General features: G+C 37.8%; 1 protein-coding gene, 1 non-coding gene and 1 pseudogene across 2 annotated transcripts; 2 read left to right on the plus strand and 1 right to left on the minus strand.

Moving 5' to 3' along the window:
- The first annotated feature begins 211 nt into the window (after nt 1-211).
- On the plus strand, nt 212-21,513 carry LOC139111642 (trehalase). The gene is made up of 9 exons (XM_070672075.1): nt 212-530; nt 5,193-5,309; nt 8,405-8,706; nt 9,444-9,622; nt 9,810-9,991; nt 10,493-10,736; nt 11,342-11,582; nt 14,863-15,062; nt 20,169-21,513. Exons 1-9 carry the CDS (start codon nt 418-420, stop codon nt 20,328-20,330), a joined length of 1,740 nt encoding a protein of 579 aa, XP_070528176.1. The 5' UTR covers nt 212-417; the 3' UTR covers nt 20,331-21,513.
- Nucleotides 14,020-14,138, plus strand: LOC139111697 (5S ribosomal RNA). The gene has a single exon (XR_011547256.1). It is a non-coding gene; the product is annotated as a 5S ribosomal RNA (ribosomal RNA).
- On the minus strand, nt 14,232-14,349 carry LOC139111701 (5S ribosomal RNA; annotated as a pseudogene).
- Nucleotides 21,514-21,621: the final 108 nt, after the last annotated feature.

Genomic DNA, 21,621 nt, shown 5'->3' on the forward strand with positions numbered 1-21,621 from the left:
TTTCGCGGCTATCGGTCTCGATTTGAAGTTTATCTTCCGGCGGATAAAAGCACCGCGGTGGCGCGCGTGCTTTATTTTTTTTTTCCCCGAAATTTGCATAGTGCGAACGGTGTGCGTAATCAACCGGCGGCCGAGGGGGAAGTCGCCCACTCGCCTTCGCCGGCGTTATCGGCAAACACGCGCGCACGCGACGTAGATATAACCGATCAGCAAGTACGCGCACGATTACAACGCCCGAGATACGTCCCGGGGGCAAGAACTTGGCCGATTTTTCGCCGTCGTCGATCTCGTGCGTGCGTCCGCGTTCAACGATTGACGCTCTCCGATCGACGGGCTCCCCATTCGTTTCCTCGTGCTACACACGCGGTGATCAACAAAGCTTTCGGGTCGAGCACGACGACGGCGACGGCGTCGAGCATGACCGCCACGGTTTTGATAATCTCGCTCGCGATCGCCTTGAGCGACGCCGCTACGATCGCACGTGTCACCTCTGACGCGTCTCCACCTGGACCGAAGGATGTCTGCGACAGGTGAGTGATAGCATGTTTGCCGCACGACAGAAGGAAAACTATATATCATTTCCATTCTCCTGTCTCACATAAATTTCGCTGTTTGTCCTATCGATCGCTGGTTCAATCGATCGCTTCCGGGAACATGTTAATTTTTTCAAAAGTGGAACGTCACACTTTCGGCACCTTACGCCCCATCGCGCGGGGCGACCCGTCGAAAGGAAGCTCTTTATCTCTCTCGGTCTCATAAACAATTTCGCGTTTATCGTTCGATATTATTTTATCTCTTTTACCGGACCGTTTTTCAAAAATATTTAGACAGAAAATACCCACACGCGAAATTCAATGAACGTAAAAATGTTTATGGGAAACGGTTTTGTCGCTACTCGAAAGCGTATAATTTTCGCTTGAATAATACAACAGTTTTTCGTTCTTCGACAACCCTACGTAATCACGTAAAGGGACATGTTGTTATTGTACAGGCTGTTACACTTATTTGTAAACAATTGCGATAAACGTATTTACGGAGAATGCAAATGCGAATAGTGAATTTAGCACGAGCCCACGCGGAGATCTTCATGCCCGTCGAGCTTCTTACGCAGTCACTAGGACCCTATTTTAGCAATCCCGCGCGTTCGACAGTCGGGTTATTCACGGCAGGTGAAACTTTCGCCATTGTCTCGGGAAGACAACTGTACTTCTCGTACGGAATACTTATCGCGTACTACGCGAGATAACTTCTTGAGGTATGTTTGTATACAATTCTCTGATACGTGCTCTACTCCAGTATACCTTTTGCAACTTTCGCCGCTGCGAAACCGCGTCTGCCGTACCGCATAATTATTTACGGTCTGATCAAGTGGATAACGCAGCGATATTTCAACGCGTCGGCACGCTTTGTTAACGATTGCCGCTTACTTAATCACGGAAGCTAATTGTTTTAAATCTCTTGCGGATTTTAGTGTAAGCCACGGAAGGCTAATCGAGAAGTTACGAGCTCCACTAATTGATCTACAGACTCGCAGCATAAGTACGTACGCCGTGTTCGTTCTTCTTCGCACATGCACTTTGACCTACCCCTGTTTTACGACTTCTTGCAATCTTTAGTTCTTTGTTTCTCTCTCTTTCTCTCACTCTATTGTTTCTTCTTTTTTCTTTCTGTAGCAAAATTTCGCGTCGAATAATGTCGTTACAAAAATTTAGTAAATTACGTTTATAGTAGATAACGTTTTATCTGCTAATAACCTGATAACATTCTACGATATATTTGCACATAGTGGACGTGCATCGTCATCATCAATCGTCAGTTAAACGATCAATAGAACCGTGAACGAAAGTCATTTGTTTTACTTGCTTTCAGCCCGGTGAAACTTTTTGCGCTCATGATTTATTAACGTCGATCTTATCAATAGTTAATGACAATTTTATTTTTCATTATGAATAGACTCGTTTTTTACTTTTACTGGCGCTGATTAACTAAAATTTAATTTGATTAATTAAATTTAATTATAGTTGAATAGCTTTTTCTCAAATTGTATCAGTTAGCAATAGAAAAAAAATACTGAAAATTATTTTTAAGCGTTGAGTCTTTTAAAAGTTTAACATTTTAATGATATTGAAATAAATGCCTGAAAAATATCACGAAATGAATGAACGAAAAGGTCGGCGTTGGCTAAATCAATTTTCAGACAATTGGGAAACGAAACTCAAGCAAAACTTCGCGAAAAATGAGAGTTGTCAATTTTTGTCCTGTGCCGTTTAAGGACCGAACGCGGAATTTTCCGGCTCGTAAAAGTTTCACCGAGATTCATAATCGAAATTTCTTCCTCGGGCACACGGGCGAGGAAAACACGAAGTGTCCGTTAATGATGTTTTATCCCTTGACGAAGGAAATGCTCGAGAAGTTACCGTACGGTCCGTTTGCTAGAAGTGAGAATTACGGATTTACGGCTTTCAATTCTTTATATCGCGTCCTTAGGGAGAAACTCTCGACTCTCGATTCTTCGTATCCTTCAACTCGATAAGATCCCATAGTGCGAGCTACGAACACGTCACCATTCGATTCATTGAAAAACTAAGCACACACGATACAATTAAGGTGTATTGATAGATAAGATTCGCTTTAGTGATTATCAACATGAATCATATAATAGGTAATAAGAGCGAACGATATTATCAGATTTTCTATAAAGATAAACGGGCATTTTAAGACGGATAACGAGAATGAGAAATTTTTTATCCATTTCAGTCTATAATTGCGGATGAATTAAAAGTGAAACGCGTTCGTTGAACGCACTACTGAATAATCGATGAAAGAATATTGTTAGACGAGTCAACTTTTTTAATTAGAGACTCTTCTTAAGTATCTGGGAGATATTTTATACTGGATCAATTAAGCGCTGCTTATCTTTTAATGATCTATCTATCTCAAGAGAATAGGTACTCACGGTGAAGTGACCAGCTGTGTTATATCGTACTTCATTTATATAAAGTGTTTTTAAAATTTTGACAGTAAAAGTACGCCGGAATGTGTTACACGGAAATTAAAAGTAATGATATAGAAACCTAAAACTTTATTAAAATGTTAATTTTCGCTGGAATAATTTAATCGATAACATCTCAATTTTTGTTTCTTACACTAAAAAAAATTTTCTATCTTTTTTTATAATCTACTGATACCGGTAAAATATATCGCAATCTATCAAGTTTATTTCTAAAGGGAACAATATGTAATTGTAATAAATTAAATATGCAGTGTCACTTTTTCATTTATTAGCCCGCGTTTAATACCCACTTTAAAGTAACGTTTTGAAAATAGATACGAGAGAAGTGCTTATTCAAAATATCAAGTAATACATCAAGTTCGAAGTCTTTTTACGAGGGATTTACAAAGTAATTTAATTTTTTTTCCAAGTTATTAAATTATTTCAAACTTATTAAATGGTTTCAAAGTTATTAAACTTTCTTCTTTGAAGACATTTAAAAAAAAAAGAAAAAAAAAAACAATAAAATTTATATGCCATATAAGATTTGCGAAAAAATATATTAAAATATTATGTAAATAAAAGACTATTAATTCCACGTAAAAAATGTTAGTTTTCGATAAATCAAAAGTCTAGAAAAAATTTATCCAGTGGCAGAACCAATGGATTTTATTGCTCCCCGATTTCTCGTAGCTTTGGTTTTTCCCTCAAAGAACTCTCTATGAGAAAAGATCGAGGGTAGTCTCTTGTGACACATCAACGCCGTTTCTTGTTGATACGAAGACGAAGCACTTCATTGTGCTCCGATGTCAGGAAAACAATGAGCCATGCAAAGAAACTTCTCTCACTACGCTTTCGGAACGCGTGATTTTTTTTTTTTTTACTCGATTTTATGATCCATCGGTTTCAGAAGACGGAAATTTACGTTCCGTCGACGTTGACATCAACGTCGACGTGGCTGTCGCGGAAAAATAACAGTCTCGTTCGAGTTTCACTTAAAGTTGTCGTTTCGCTTGAAATTGTTGGGACAGGCCCTTGGTCACCGTTAGAAAATATCGACATTTGGTATCTTAAGATAAAACAGCTGATTGGAAAAGTTTCTTAAAGAATAGTAAGAGAGAATAGTAAGAATTCTCCAGATCCAAGGCGTAACTTTTTAAACTGCAAATTGTATTACAACGCAAATTTCAATTCTAGCCCTTTTCAATGAAAACTAAATAATATCGTTTCGAAAGTTTGTCATTTTCAATGTTAAACCATTGGATTAATTTTATAAAGTACATTCAGAAAAGTTTTTACATTTGCTTTTATCTGTATTTACTTAATTTATGACTGTAATTAAACAGAGAATCCACGCGCAAATTTATGCGTGGATGCTGAGCCCTTTTATAAAATAATTATATTACTTTTTTAAACTATTATATTTAATTATCTCTTTGACAGAACGTTATATTTTTTTTATAAAGTAAAACAAATAAATATTAACGTTCTGTTCGTCTCTCAATTGTTCTATTGAAGTAATTACGTAAAATTAAGCCTTGTAATTTCAAGATAAAAAGCGAATTCATACATTCCATGACCTTATAAGGCCTTTCATCACCTAGAATTAAGTTGACATTTAATTTGCAAGCGCAAAGACCATATGCGTTTGTTTAAGTATGCGGTCCGCGCGGATAGCAAATACAGAGCGCGCGAATTCATTAAAGTGTTATTTTCAACAAGGTGTACAATGCGTGCGAGAACCCGTCGTGCGCAAGGCACTGTTAAAGGTGAAGTTTTATTATTTATTCATTCTTTTGAACTTAATTTATCAAAGGTCTTGACATTAAGCCGTCCGGTAATTACTCGCGCCGCGAGATAAACTGGCAGCTGTGCGTATGACGTAATGATTATTTCCTGTTAGTCCGCTTTCAGGATGTCCCATACACCTTTTTTTTTGTTTTTCTTTTCTCCTAACTACAACAATGAGCGTTTTGATTTGCCGCTATTTGCAGCTACGTTGACGCAACTGCATCAAACGCACTTTGACAAAATCTGTTAATTTCACGTTATCCCACCTGTCGAACGCACTGCATCACGTACTACAAACATCGCCGCGAGTGAAAGCAAACGTTGAATTAATCATTTTTTCCTAATTGACACAATGCGTTGTTAATTACAATTTTCGTCACGCGCATCTCGTTTTTGTATTGATTTCTAGCGAAGTTTACTGCGAGGGACCACTGCTGCACACGGTGCAGCTCGCGGGAATTTTCAACGACAGCAAGACCTTCGTGGATCTCTACCAGTTGAATGATCCGGACGTAACCATCGCAAAGTAAGTTGATACCTTTTATACAAAAGCTAAAGATCGACGCTTGTAACGCGAACTTAATATCTTCCTAGGCCAAAGAATAAGACGAGAAATGATTATTTCCACCTTTCCACGCCACTCCCCCCTAAGTCTGTTTCCTTTACGGATTTTCCATCGCTGTACAAAATAAGTTTTCGCCTTGAGCTTTTGAAATATCTTAAGCCACTTGAAGAAATCTCTTAAAGTAAATTGAAACGATAGAAATGAGATAAAAAGGTAAATCCCTCCCTGTCTTTCTTCAAATGCCAATTATCTCTATACGCATAAAACGTATTTAGCTTTTATAAATCATTGCAAAAGATAAAAAAAATGATAAGAAGATAAATGTTCAAACAAATTGATAAAGTATATAAATATTACAGTTACGTAAAACATTAATAATTACTTGACACGTGTATTATACTTTATCAATGTCAATACAAATATCAAGTATGCACATATTTAATTTAGAATTTATGGATTTTTTTGATGAACCTTTCTCTAATATTCTTAATTTTTTTTTTTTTTTTTTGACGTGACAAGTCTTTAAAATAGATTTATTTCGTGAAATACACAGTAACTTTAATAAATTCTATATGTCAAAAAAACATGTGTTATACGTATGAGCCAAAAAAAAAAAGTTTTTTTATACTTTCGGGCGCGCTATTAATGCTAACATATCGTTATATCTTTGTATTCATACTTTGCCTAAACGTTTTAATTTTTTTTTTTCATAACAATCGACAGTTTTATAAAATTATATGTATACGACTTTACGTCTTCGATTCTAATTTTCCCCCCACAGTTTTCGGAAACGATATGTTGTTTAGAACATTCTGCGTACACTGTAAACATTATGAACAAATGTTGTTTTATGAATTTTCCAGTAGTATTTTATGCAAGTTCTATCCATAAGATATCTTACCCTGTAACTTCTTTTGTAACTTAAACAACGCTATTATTTCTAACAAAGTGAAAAGTAAACCACGCAACGACAGAGCATTATATTTTAATACGTTGTCTCGGCAAACAGAGAGGAGTAGATGCCCGTATATAATGAATTTTAAAATGGTTTTCTCTCTCCTCTCTCCCACCATTTATACCGAAATTAATTTATTCCTAAAATGTTAAGAATATTCGGAACGTCGAGAATATAACACGGATTTTCTTATAATTTTAAAATAATGTTAAAATAAACTGGCTTAAAAACAGTGAGAAGTAGAGACAAATTAATTTGAATGATTAACAAAGAAAAAATACTAATAAATCAAATTAAATATTTTTCATATTACAGATATTATTTTAATTTTAATAAATAAAATTTATTATTTCTTTTATTTTATTTTTATGTATTTTTTTAAATAAAAAAATTGATCTTTTTTCTTTCCGCAATACAATGCAAAATCCGAATCTCGGAGATCACAAAATACTTGGTTACGTGTCTAATAAAATAATAATCAGTATCGCTTCGATATGCGGGAACGTGTCTGCATAGTTTCGAAGATCCGTAATTTTGTGCATACTTGACGTTCGATCTTCATAAACATGTCATTTGGATTGGAAGCGCACGAGGGTGTCGCTTTAGGTCTGCCTCGCACGGGGTGTAATCAAATTTTGCGGCCGGCCGTATGAAGGGGATCTTAATTGCGTCAACGGCAGCTGAGAGCAAATACGCGTAGCTTTACTTCCTAAAAGCAAACTCGTATACGCGATGGCGATGCGTGTCGGCCCGAACTTTTGTGAAACCGAACGTTATTCGGCGCGACAATCTTTATCGCGTATTTGATCGTAGCGGTCAAGGACGGAGTGAAGCTCGCAATTAACTTAATCAGTAATTTAACCGCAGTAACACGAGTAATATTTTATTAAATAAAACCGGATAATTTCCCACCGGATTTGATCGCGCAACGAATAGCACAGTTGAAAATTTTACCGCGAGCAATTTTGCCGGGTGAATTAATTACCAATTAAATTGTCGATTAACTCGCTTTGCTCGTACGGCAATTACAACGAAGTGACGTCTAAACAATTCCATGCAAAATTTCTCGTCTACCTTCGCTGTTTGTCGAAATACTAAGCTTACTTCAATGTTACGTGCCTCGTAAAAGGTTTTGGAAATTGGCACGAACGCCGGATGCAAACTTTACGTACCAACACGCGGTCGAAGAGACAGAGACGCTTCCATTATCTCAACTCTGCAACGGATTCCTGTAGCGAGTAGATCTGTCGACCCTTCGCGTCCGCGTTAAATCGCTTCCGGTGCAGGGATATTTACGACTTCCGTTTTACGACGGGCGACAACTACGCCCGCATTCGGTCGACCGAACCCACGGAACTTTTCTCCGCCGCTCGGGATTATGCTCTCAGATCAAACCGCGCGACTACGTCCTGATTGCGATAACGAAGACAAGGAGGATAACGAGTTGAGCATACTGGGATTACGAGTCCACCGTTTCGGATTACCGGACTCGCGTCCGTTTCTGCAGACATGTTACATAAGCCGGTAATCTCATAATATTTCCTACATCGTACACTCCCTCTGTGTTGCAAGACAGAAGCCAGGAAGGTGCAGTATTTTCATAAAGTCTAAGCAAACATTTACCTTTGAAAAGTGAGGAATAGAGCAATTTGGAATTACATACTTCGCATTTCTAACGCAAGGAACTTGTGTTAAAAAGACTAAAATTAAACGTTCAATTAACAATATCAGAAATATCTGTTATCGCCAACTGTTATCAAATAAAATTTCCGTTCCAAGATAACACTCGTTAATAAGATATATGCTAAATACTCTTTCGCAAAATGCACGAAAGAAATTAAAAGTATATTTAAATGTTGTTTTATGCACGTGTGCTTTTTTTTGTATAACTTATTGGCTGCCGCTCACGAATGCAAATATTATTTTATTTACTTCTACGTCTCGCCAGATTGTTAATTATTAATCGTTTAATCTTATTCTTTAAAAAGAAATTCTGCTAAATTACACAAAGCTTTTGAAATAAATTCGGAGAAAGACAGAGAGCATAGTAAAGCGCGTTAGGAGCGTTGCAACAAAGCTAATATGATTCGGTTTGCGTTAGCTTCAAAGACTTGATGAAAGCTACCAACAACTCGCCTAATCGCAACGATGTGGCTGCGTTTGTCGAGAAAAACTTTGCCACGAAGAACGAACTGGATAATTCGACGCTACCGGACTGGAAGGAACGTCCCTCCATCGTGGAAACCATCGGGGATCCCACATATCGCGAGTGGGTAATACGTTTGAACACGATTTGGAAAACTTTAGCGAGGAAAATCAATTCAGATCTGATAGTCAATCCGCAACGACACAGCTTGATTTACGTGAACAACACCTTCATCATTCCCGGCGGAAGATTCAAGGGTAAATTTTCTCTTTTTTTTTTCCTTTTGTTTCCTCAATGGAAATTTGTTTCTTAATATTAAAAAATCAATATGACTATCGGGGTACTTTGTCGATAAGTAAATTCTGTTCGAGTGAAATGAATATTTGACTAATCCCGATTTGCATATCAATAAAGAAGTATACTTAGCGCTGTTGCATAAAACGGATTTTATTCGATAAATCTTGAAAGTATTTGACTTTGCTCTTTTACACTTTCAACTTTGTAGATTTTTTTCTTTTTTTTTTTGTCGCGTGCATAAAAATTTTGTACTTGGAAAGTTTTGAGAAGAATTACGTATCCGTAGAAACTTCCATTCTTTACGACGGTAATGTTGACATTTTTGCGATTGCGCTCACCTATTTTTATGTCCCCCGCGTTATTAGAAGTCGTTTGCACGCTTTCATGTGTTTACGTTGTTAAAAGTCAAGAAACGATAGTCACTTTTATGATAATCGTTATATGCGTATCCCATAAACTTTTCTATTGTAGACAAAATCTCTGCTCGCTCGAACTTACTTCTAAAAAGTGTATTGTAATTTTAAATGAAACCAAGAACTGACTTCTCCTTCGTAATAACCCCGACTGCTCATGTGATATTCAATTTTTTAATATTTCGTCGGATATCTTGCGGCTATTTCCGCATAACCCGCAATGAGCCACAAGTAAAAAGAACGAGGAAATAGTTCTTGAAATAAATTTTTGAATTCTGCTACAGAGTTTTATTATTGGGACAGCTACTGGATAATCGAGGGTCTCTTGCTATGCGACATGCCCCATACCGTTAAGGGGATGATCGAGAATTTCCTCTCGATAGTAGAGAGATACGGCTTCATACCAAACGGCGGCAGAGTTTATTACTTATCGCGAAGTCAACCGCCCTTGTTAATCCCGATGGTACGTACACTCAAACAATGTTGTTTTGTCTCGAAAACCGCTCGAGCGTCGGTTTCCGTCTCGTGCCTTAGAGATCTCGCCCATAGCGAATCTCTCGCAAACGATCTGTCTTTTCTTCGCGCTGTTTCCTTGAGTAACTCGAAGTCTGTTTTCCCCGCAACGACTAACTAAAGCGTTTGGTTTTCAGGTTATGAAATATTACGAAAAGACGGGCGATATCAAATTTCTGAGGAAGCACGTGGCAACCCTCGAGAAGGAGTTTAAATACTGGCAGGATGAAAAGACGGTGGACGTAAAGAAAAACGGCAAGACGTACAGAATGGCGCGTTACGTGGTCAACAGTAATGGACCTCGACCGGAAAGTTACAAGTAAGTTTTTCCTTCGCGGGATATACCGTTGAAAAGTTTTCCCCGGTAAACGATGTAACTGTCGAAACGTTTCAAAAACCACAAATTTTACATAATATAGAACCGGTTGTTAAGTCTTTGGGATTCTTTCGCGTTTGTGCTCGCTGAGACTTCGTCTCGGCTTGCATCAATATTCGCGTTTACTTTTTTAAAATAAAAGTTGCATCGTTAATTTTAACTTGTATATTTGAGAAACGTCGGGCGTTCCCGAGAAGCTTGCGACGGAAGAAAACGTTCGATTCTCTCTTTCGCTTAATGGATCACGTCCACTAGCTCGCGTTTCTTAAGTTCCCAATCGAGAGGTGGTACGTAACGACCCCGGCTCGTCCGTTTCTTACCGCGCGGTATCCGTTTCGACACTTGCATCGATCACCAGGTTGGGGAAGGTCTTCCATCATCGCGTTAATTATAAAGGGGTCGGCACGTAAGAACGAACGAACGAACATGTGCGTGTTCTCATAGGGAGGATTATCGTCTCGCGCAGAAAGTGCCGGAGCAGGAGCAAGTAGCGCTTTACAACAACCTAAAAGCCGCAGCGGAAAGTGGCTGGGACTTTTCTTATAGATGGTGCATACGGACCAACAACGACAGTCTCAGTCTTCTCAACGTCTCTACCAGCGACATTATACCCGTCGATCTCAACGCGATATTAGAGAAAAATGCCAGGCAACTTTCCAAGATTCACAGTATACTACACAATTGGAGGGTAAGCTTCTAGCTGTACCGCTCTTCCTCTTCGATCGCTCCTCAAACAACGTCCACGCAACGCAAAGTACCTCGCGCGCACCTCGAGAACAATGCTGTTTATCGCCGCATATAACTTGAGGAGCGATAATATCGCCTCGGAAATTGCACTGCATTATTCCCAATCCTCATTTATTACGTAGAGTTATCACAAGTGAATGTCTCTCTTTTATTGCGGAAGAAGATCAATACGGATCGATCGGATTAAAGTAATTTAGCAGGTTTTGGCTAATTAGAATTTTAGCGATTTACATAGATATAACGTCTTGCGTCGCGGTTCTGGTTTAATGTTAAAAAAAAAAAAAAAAAAAAAAAAAAGTGCAAGTGTCCACTGCGCGATAAAAGATGAACAAAATTATCTAGTAGATTTCAATTGGCAATCGCCCAGCTCAAAATCGCCCTGCTTCAAAATTTAAATGATTGCCAAAAATCCGAAAGAAATTGCTTTTTGGTCAGATATATGGCGTAATACCGTTTACCATTTTGCCTCCAATCGCGCGTTATTGATTGCGTTATACCGCGGTGTCCGTACGCTCCGTTGTTATTTTTCTCTTTTTCTCGTTGCAGAAAGGCACATTGTACAAAAAAATTGCCAACGACTATCAAGAAGCGATTGACAACGTACTCTGGAATGAGTCTGAAGGAATCTGGCTCGATTACGACACAATAAATAAGCAACCTAGGAATATGTTCTACCCTTCGAATCTATCGCCTCTGTATACCCGGAGCTACAACTTCAAGTTTAGGCAATATTATGCAAAGAACGCCGTTTCTTATCTCAAAAAAAACAAAATTGACTCGTACTTTGGTGAGTTAAACGATTACTCTTGCTACATATACAACAATTTCTTTATTTTTTATTATCGCAAAATTAAAAAAAAATACGTCATGCTGTAACTATTAATAGAATTTTTAATACGTTTCTATTTAGAACCGCAGACGTTTCAGGTAAAGCCCAGAACGCTCGACTTTAACAAAAATTTTTCCTGTCTATACAAACCATTCGTAATTCCATTACTAAGTATTTACGAGTCGATAAAATTGAAATTTTCTTAATCGGATTACGTCAAATTTTTATCCCGTTCTCTCACCGGTCGTACGTGCTTTTCGCATTTCAAAGTCGAAATGCAAGTCGAAACAGGGTGAATAAAGTATGCCGGAGGTAACAAAAATAGATAAAGATAACGCGAGGTTAAAAGAATGTTCGACAGTCCGATCGATCGTTTCATTGTGTGCACGCAACTATGGAGTGTACGAGTTAATCCAACTTCCGCCTTTCCGCTTCTCGCGGGTATACACGTCTCGGCCGGAACGTTTATCTTTCATTTTCTTTTGCCGAAGTTGCTGAAGCAGCTCGCGAGTTACGCCGTCAATTATTCCGGATCAGGCAAATAATGATTTCGCCAATTATCTGCTTCCGCACGGCATCGCGGCAGCCACGTAGCTGTGAGTGTGCATCAAACCGGATATTGCATTCAAATATTCCTCGAATAATATACGGAATGCGAACGAGAGAATCTTAACAATGCTACCAATTTGTAGCACACGTCAAACGTTAAACGTGATTTCGATTGGTGCTATCGAAAATAATTAATCCGAACTATTCAGCAAATTTATTACGAGAGAATTACAATTTAATAAACAGCAATAATTGTTTCTGTTTAGCAATGTGCAAACCACCGCTAAGCCGTTGCTGAATTAATTTCAGACTTTGTCGTAATATGTACCGTTATAATGTACACAATTGGTTTCAGCTAGAGTAAATTAGCACGTACTTTATCTCGATTACAAAACGAAATTCAGCAACTTCTACGCGCTACTTGTAACCCACCTACCGTTACTTCATTGCGCGCAAAGCCAAAAATAATAAACGCGAATATCATCTTTCGTGGAATCTAAACAGCATCGTTACCTGCAATAGTCCCTTGCGAATAATCATCTTTAGGGAAACGTAAGTGCACTTAAGAGACGAGGAGATCGGTTGAAGCATCATTATTCGCAATAACGGCGTAATAGGGAAAACGTATGTGCGGATCGAAGGAGAGCGAACGGGAATCTCGAACGCTAGGCGAAACTGAGAAATAAATCATGACTTATCAATGACCGAATCGTTTGCGTCGCTCGCGATCCGCAAACGAGAAAATTGAACGGTTGCGCGGAAAATGTCTCTCAATCGGATTGCGGCACTGCGATCGACAGTGACTCGCGGAAAATCTCGCCGAGATCAATTCCCCGCACCTTCAAGAGCGCTGCGGTCCCACCCTCTTTTTTCCTCCTTTTTTTTCTTTTTTCTTTTTTATACGAGCACTTCTCGTCGCGCGTCGATATTGACTCTAAAAATATCGCAAATTATTTTGACGTGACACGTTTGAACTGTGGAAGACGCGCACCTGATACCATTATCAACCCTTAACCTTCGCGGCAGAAAGCTCGGGAATCGGTTTTTAGAATACTGTACTGAACCAACAGAATCGCTTTCTCGCAAAACACCAGGAGAATTGTTCTCCAAATGAGTAAAACCTTAAACTTTTGCGGTGAAGAACATTTTGCTTGGAAGTTGTTCGATAGAGAAACTCAATTTTTGGGACGCTTGAGGAACAACAGAAGAACTTAATTATATTTTATGAAACGTCGATTAATAGCGAATAATTGAGTTGAAGGGGGAAGAATGTCAGTGCGGGCCAATCAAAATTTTTATTAGGATAGAATCGGTCAAAGGACTTGCCAAAAGATCGCAGATAAAAGAAGTTACGGGAAATTGGAACACTGTAAATGACAGTGTTCCGATTCGTAGTTCGTAATCACGATTTATTTTGAAGATACTTGAATTTCAGATCGTATCATGATTCACTTTTACTTAGTTGATTATTAATGCAGTTAAGTCAAGTTCTCCTTTTCTTCTCTCTATTTTTGTAATTTATTTCGAATAAAGTTACGTAATTGTTTCCGTAGTAGATGTAGCGCCGCAATGATACAATATATCGCGAAGTAATAATTCCTTAAGAGGATAAATAGGACTAGAAGATAAATAATAAAGTGTTGATTAAAAAAAAAAAAAAAAAAACAGTTTTCGTTCGATACCTGAAACTAAGCAGCGTTGAGCACAATCTGTACTTAAATGGGTTACCGCTTGAAAACATCAAACAAAATTTTTTTTTTTTTTTAAATTGTTAGGATAGGCTGACTTCTTAATACATTTATACACTACATGCCTATATATACTTGTTACTAATATCAAATTGTCAGACAACGTCCATTCCACGCTGAAAACGCCAGTTCTCGTCCGATCACTGAAGCTAAGCAGCGTTGGGCACGGTCAGTACTTGGATGGGTGACCGCTTGGGAACACCGTGTGATGTTGTCTAAATTTTTTTTTATTACAATAAAGGAAAAGAAATTGTTTTATAATGATTTAATCATTTTAATACAAATTATTTTGCTTTATTAAAATAAAAAAATTTAACAAATAATCATTTCCCAAGCGGTCACCCATCCAAGTACTGACCGTGCCCAACGCTGCTTAGCTTCAGTGATCGGACGAGAACTGGCGTTTTCAGCGTGGAATGGACGTTGTCTGACAATTTAATATTAGTAACAAGTATATAGCACGTAGTGTATAAATGTATTAAGAAATCAGCCTGTCCTGACAATTTTCAAAATCAACGATTAAAAAAAAATTTTTTTTTTAATTATCGCGTTTTATTCATTTATATTTTAAGGGTATCGATTTAAATATTTCTGAACATATTATTGATTGCAATCAAATATTTAATATAAAACTTTTTTTTTTACATAAAAACTCTAAATTGCAATATTTTCTGCCAAATATTATTAATAATATTCATTAATTAAAAGAAATAAATTTGGATTAATTAAATTAATTAAAAAACATATTGTAATAAAAAAAAATTACTGACCAATAATCGCAATCAATATTGCATCACGTATTGGTGGAACTAAAGCGATGGAATTAAGACACATTTTCACGCTAAGCTGGCTTATCAATTCCGTTCTCGCGAGTTTGATTGTTTCAAATCACAATCAGGCTTTAGAAACGTAAGATAACGATAACGCTTGTCTCGTCGCAGGTGGCACCCCATCCTCCGCGGATTTCACTGGCGAACAATGGGACTACCCGAACGCGTGGCCGCCGTTGCAATCCTTCATTATTCTCGGCCTCCATCAGACTCAAGTTAAAGAAGCGGAAAACTTCGCCAGGACACTAGCCGACAGGTGGCTTAGGTCGAATTTCTTGGGTTACGACGAATACGGCAAGATGTTCGAGAAGGTAACTCCGTTTCTCCGCGAGTTAAAACCAGTTACGTTCGTTCGCGAGGCGATCCCTAGCTAAAGGATGAAGGGATATTTTTCACTGACAAATCGGGACCGATGTCCTACACGATCACGTGCGTCGGAACTATTGAATCTCCCGGCGGATTCTGTCGACACATAGTTCGAGAGCAGGTCAAAGAAAGTGTCTCTCACGACAAGGAAGTATATAAATGAGTTCCTACAGAAAGGAAGTTCTTTGATAAAGAAACGAAAAAGGATTTATTACGAAGATATAGAACGTACCCTATTCATATATTTTTTTTATATTTAATATATTTATATCAATTTTTTTTTTTAATACTATTTTTTCGAAATTAATTTTACGTTCCTCTCTCGCGAACCTTCTCTTTTTATTTGCCCTGAATTTATTTCGTGCCAATAATATTCCATATTAGCGTGCAAATAACAGAGATGGCTAATTAATACTAAAAAACGACGACAATACGTAATTTTGCAATTAACATTGTTTTAATCCATTATTAATTGCATATCCCTCCCGTAATATAAAATCTTTCTCACGTTTAATCGAAACTTATTTGCCGATGTGTTCTCGTTGGCTATCGGGTCCAAATGCCGATACTACACATGTCGTTAGCGTCGACGTTAGAAAAAAAAAAAAAAAAAAGAAGAAAAAAAGAACGCCGGCGCAAGGTAATATTTAACACGGACGGTGACAGAGCGTCATTTAATATCGTCAGAGCAAACACTTTTGTGTCGTGCGTTCGCGGCATCTTCTCGTGTGTCTTTTTGATACGGAAACGCGACGAGATATATGTATTTCGAAAGAGAGTTTCGAATTTCGATATGAGATGAGAGGACGGTAACGCGGACATGCGAGTGACGCGCGCGAGGCTGACCTCGTCTCCTTCCTTTGTCGCGCACCTTGCTACTCTACTGGGAACGGGAAACGCGAGAGGGATGAGAAGCCACGAGGAAATATTGTCGGACGTATACGCGCGCGCGTGTGTGTGTGGGGGCGTGCGTGTGGCTCATTCTAATCCGTCTTGTTTTGCTTCGCCACCCTTCGCTCGCGATGAGGAAAATACAAGGGGGGTTGGTTGCGTGCCAGGGAGCGGCACGATTAGGAGTAGCGCACCGCCTGCGAGAAGGTATTTTATACATTACCGAGCTCTTTTTCTCTCCCGGAAAAAGAGGGAAAAACGTTCTGTCGATCGTGCGCTCATGCATATTAAGGAGGCGGCGTCCGTAACGGGCGGTGTCGCAATCAACGGAGAAAGATCTTGTTTTTAAATTACGCTCGTCGACATCTTCGCGAACGGGGCGTTTCTTCTATTTATTTTCCATCGGGGCTCTCTCGTTATTAAATCTATCTAATTGCGAAGATTGTCGGACCGATCGACGCCCTTTACGAGCGATTATGACACTTATTGCAACTTTCATCGCAGCGATATTAAACAGCTCACTTGAAACGGTGGAAATTTTTAAGTTTTACTTTTTACAAACTGTACTTAAAAAAACCTCTGCTGTGTATTCGCTTTATATTATAATCTTTCAATTGTGAAATCTTAATTGCAAAGACTTTACTAAGCTATTAATTTGTGACGTTAAATCGAGAACGGTATCGTAATATTCATTGTATAAATTTTTGTTAAACAGTTAAATATCTCGCTACAAATTGTGCATTTGAAATCATCTCTTTTTTTATCGAAATACATTTTATGGACGTTACTGTATATGGGAATATTTACTTTTCATTATTCTCTTTTAACGCTTATGAGTTATCGAATTTATTTAATTGCAAAAGTTGGCTATATTAAACTATTGGCTCAATAAGCAATTGTACCGTTTATTACAATTTTTCGTGCTGAAACATTTGGTGGTCAAACAATTTATCGATAAGCGTTACTATACGTATATACGCTTGCGATATTATAACAAAAATGTATACCGGCTATGCGTTTTTATTATTTTTACTTCTTTCTGAAAAATTTAATAACGTTATACGAATAAAAATAACCAAGCTTGCGAAATAAATCTTTTCCAACGCTAGAAAGTTGCATCGCTCGTTTCGACATTCTCGCCAATATTAACGAACTGACTCCTCTCTTCTAGCGTCCACGATTTAAGGGGCCGCGGTCAATAATGCTTCCGGCGCACAGTATTTCCGGCGTGTATTAGTTACGCGGACGTTCGACGAAAGTATTTCAATGGCGTAATTCAAGTCGCGATAATTGCGAACATCGCGGGAGAAAGGCGGGTGAAATTTACACTTGGGTACTCCGTACAAATCACGTCGTGTCGATACCGGTGTATCAGTAACGAGCTCTCTCCCAGGAAATAGCCAGTCCATTTTGCTGAACAAACACACTCGATCGATTCAATCAAGGTTTCTTGCGCCCGCCACGTCCTGAGACTGAGAAGGGGCCCTCGAGCCGAAGCTATTTCGTCCTGAGTGAGAAGGCGCGCGGCGTTGACGTAAAAGAATTGAAATTATTTCTCTTTATTTGCGGAACAACTTTGTCTATCGGGCTCAAGCTTCGTAATTAACCCCCCCTAACAGAATATGGCGCTCGTCGGTTTTTAATATCTAATTAATTAGTTATTAATCGGTTGATTGTCCGACGTGTAATATCGTCACGTGAGGTGTACGTAATCGTTCTTGTATAAAATAAATCTACAAACCAACAGAATCGCATGCTGTTCGTAAAAAAAAAAAAAAGATCGAGTAAAACTTATTTTAATAAATTAATAAATAATTGCGATATTTCATGAAAAATACTTTCATCACGCGCCGTTTAATAAATTTAAAAAAAAAGCGTAGCGAAATGTGCTTTTCAAACATGTTTATGCTCTTCAAGCGTGAGTGACGGGGTGCGAAAAAAACATACTCATTCAGAAGTACCAGAGAATTACGTCTGCTGTTCCTGCTTTCTCCCTAACGTCGTAATCTGCATAACATTTGCAGTAAGCAGCGCGGAATATTAATTATCAAGGGTACGCGCGAAAATGTCACGTTTATATCGAGTCATTTTTTTTCGTCAGAAATAACTGGGGACAATTTATTCTAGTTAATTTCCGGTCTGCTGTAAAAGAACCTCTTTTATCAGAAGCATACCGAACGTCGTGAATTGTAAATATGCTCCGCCGCGAAGTAGTAAGGGATAGATTCTTAATTAAACAAGAGAGGCATGTAAGAAACAAAAAGTTTAGCAAATATCCGAGGCTAAAAAGTTTAAAGAGATAACGAAATATATTACTCGTACGACTTTTCAATAAAGAAAATTGACGTCGAACTCGCCGGCAAATGTACAATATTAAAGATACTTTATGCATTCATGGCGGTTTTCGCGACTCGCCATATCTTTCAGGTGTTCCTTTCTTTTACGACACGTTTCGCGACCTACGTGTCCTCGAATCGAGGAATAAATTTTACGACTTGATTTCTTTTTTCTTTTTTTTTTATGTCAACATTTATAGTTGAGACGTAATAAAATTGGCAAAAACGTACGCGACACGAGCGATATTTATTTTGAATTTAAAATCAATTTTTTTCTCAGCGAGAATTATTTAATCTGCAATTCTCTTGCAATTTTCTTACGCGCAGTCGTTTACGTTCAATGAAAAGCAATTATCTTTCGTTAGTTTCATTTAAAAAGGAAAAATAATTAATGTGCATTTCGCCTTATGAAAGAACGATTCGCGCGTTCGATAAAGCAAAGTGGAAACATAAAGGTCGACTTAATGCGATAGGCCGCGAACATATACGACGGCAAATCGTTTCTTCAACTCTGTAACCATCTCCGAGTTTGCATTGCATCGATATAAACGCATCGGTGTTTATAACGCGACGTTATTACTCGTTTATCATTCAGTCGTAAAACAAAAGTGCCTAATTGATGATATCCAATATCGACATTAATTTCAAAAAGAGAAAAAATTAAAGTAAAATAAAAAATATAATTTTTAAAGTGTATTTTTAAAAACAATAATCACAACGCTTACGATTAAAATTGAATATCACTAATATTCGTGCAATAACATCATGAAAATATAAACGTTACGTATTTTTTTCAATGCCTAAATTTTGTTTTTATAACTTTAACGTGTCAAATTTTTATATAATATTACTTTGTTCTACTATTTTTTTTTTTTTTCAAAATAGGCACAATTTTTCAACATTTTTATTTCAATGAAATTGTATAAAATGTAATTTTTCTACGATATTGATTGTCTCTCTAAAACGAGCAGCAATTCGTACGGTAGCTATTTCCTGGCATTGTAAGGCGCGCGATAAGGCCGGTGACAATTTAAATGCCACATTGTAGTAGACAAAGAGAAGAATATACCGTGCACGGAGTACTTTTTTATTGTTCTCGTTTGCTAACCCACGTCCAGTCCTACGAGAGAATCGGGGAAGTAACGAAGAGCATTTTACTTTCTCCCTCTGTCCACATTCGATTTATATCACATCGTTTTAATATCGGAAATTGTTACAACAACCGCGGAAAGTTTCGACGCGATGATTTATCATGTAGCCTACGGTAAAATGCAAATAAATACGTTAAAGCACATTTGCAATTATTTACAAAGCCACGTGGGGTCTTCAATTATCGTATAGAATCTCATGTCTCAATTATCGTACAAACAATTTTCTTAATTCAAAACGATCTACGAGTGGACGTTGCATTCTGAGTTTTTATTTAGATTCAATAGTTCATAGGTTTTGGTATTTCAGAAGAAAAAAAGATTTGTGGACTCGTGGGATGTAATATTTGATACGACAACCATCATCGACGAACGCTTTTACAAGAACTTAACAGGGAAGCAAACTCTCGCAGCGCGATCGCTCAGTCGCGAAGCGTCGTTTAACTAACTGACGAAAGTTCGTCCAAACTCTCTCGCGATCGGGAGAAATTAGATTTCTCCGGCCCGTAAGATAGGTCCCATGGCGGAATTAACTCGCCGTCGTCGCCGTCAGACGGAAACCACGAAATGCGACGATCCGCGGGGCGTCCTAATTTTACTTTCGCGCGAACTCAGATTCGGTTTGCAAATCCGAGAGACGACTGATTACGCGGGATAATTAATCTTTTTATTTCAGTACAACGCGTTGCATCCCGGTGAGAGCGGCGGCGGTGGGGAATACAACGTTCAAGAAGGCTTTGGATGGTCGAACGGTCTCATCTTCGAGCTCTTCAAGATCTACCCGAATGCGCAATACGTGGAAAACAGAAGCGATTACGAGAACAATACCGATAGATAATGAACGACCGATCAATAGCCAATTGACTCCGTAGGAGTAATTACAGTTGCGTATCAATTTATTTTCCGAGAAAAAAAAAAGGAAGAAAAAAAAAGGGATGAACGAATTAAAAGAAATTACTACGAAATCCGCATCGGTTTTTCTCTAAATTGGATTAACTTGGAAAATTAGAAATCGACGCATTTTTATTTTAGATCGTCAAAATAGAGTATAATTTTTTAATAGCCTATTTCGCGGAATTTTTCCGTCCCCTTTTTATCTCTCCCTCTCGCGATGTTGTTAATTAATCAATATTTAACTACAGTATTAAATACGTATATTTTTAATTTATAAAAATAATCTACACGGAAATTATAATTTTTTAAAAATAAAATTTATCGTCGTTGGGTATGAAAGCAATTATTAAGCGATAATTTTTATAAGACATCTTTTTTGGCATAGCTATTGCAAAAATCATTATTTTTGCTATTATAAAAATTGTTCAAATATATGAATCTATTTGGATTCAGATAATACGTATCCGTAAAAGTTTGATGATAAACGCCAACAACGCGAAAAGACAACTTCTAACGAATCTAGTCTCGCGCAAAGAAAAACCAGGGCAGCGCAAAGATACATATCTATTGTACTCTTCGTCGCAGAGTACTTTTGTATTCGAAATTACAGTAAGTTTCCACGAGTAATTAACAAAGAGACAATTTCTCCTTTTGTCTTTCTTTCGATTATTGCGCTGATGAAATACAGAAAACGAATTGAAGAGAGGAGAAATGCATCTCATTAAATAATTGCATCGTGGATGCAATTACTCGAACCGTTCGATTAACGCGTGTTTCCGCAGGGTTTCCGCGTTTTTTTTTACGTCGCGTTTTTGCGACGAGCTATTTCACCTTGCGCGCTCATCGCCTATTGTAATTCTTTCTCTTTCCCAAAAGCAGCTGAAATACGTTACGGAGATTATGGCCACGCGAGGATTAACGAGTCGAACGTTGAAACGGTCGTAACTGAAACTTTATGTTATTACCCCTTCCGCGGCGATCGTTACCACGTCGTCGTGCACATTTTTACGTCAAGCTGCATTATTTCCGTTAATTTCGTTCGACAGTAAAATAGACAACTTGTTAACCGCATTATTATACCGTACGTTGATTGTAACGAATTGTTAAATAAACGCCTATAATGCATACGACTTTGCCTTGTAAATGTGATGCGATCTTATATTCTTGATCACCTTAACGTCGTAATTATATTCAACAAATTTAATTTTAATTATTTTGTAAATTTTTATTAATAT

This window comes from Cardiocondyla obscurior, linkage group LG24 (genome assembly GCF_019399895.1).
Source record: "Cardiocondyla obscurior isolate alpha-2009 linkage group LG24, Cobs3.1, whole genome shotgun sequence".
Lineage (NCBI taxonomy): Eukaryota > Metazoa > Arthropoda > Insecta > Hymenoptera > Formicidae > Cardiocondyla > Cardiocondyla obscurior.

Bases quoted from the DNA above. Each gene is read 5' to 3' on its own strand.
- LOC139111642 (XM_070672075.1), top strand. From the start codon at position 418: ATGACCGCCACGGTTTTGATAATCTCGCTCGCGATCGCCTTGAGCGAC. The intron at 8,707-9,443 runs GTAAATTTTCTC...ATTCTGCTACAG, and splicing joins TCCCGGCGGAAGATTCAAGG to AGTTTTATTATTGGGACAGC. The intron at 9,992-10,492 runs GTAAGTTTTTCC...GTGTTCTCATAG, and splicing joins CCTCGACCGGAAAGTTACAA to GGAGGATTATCGTCTCGCGC.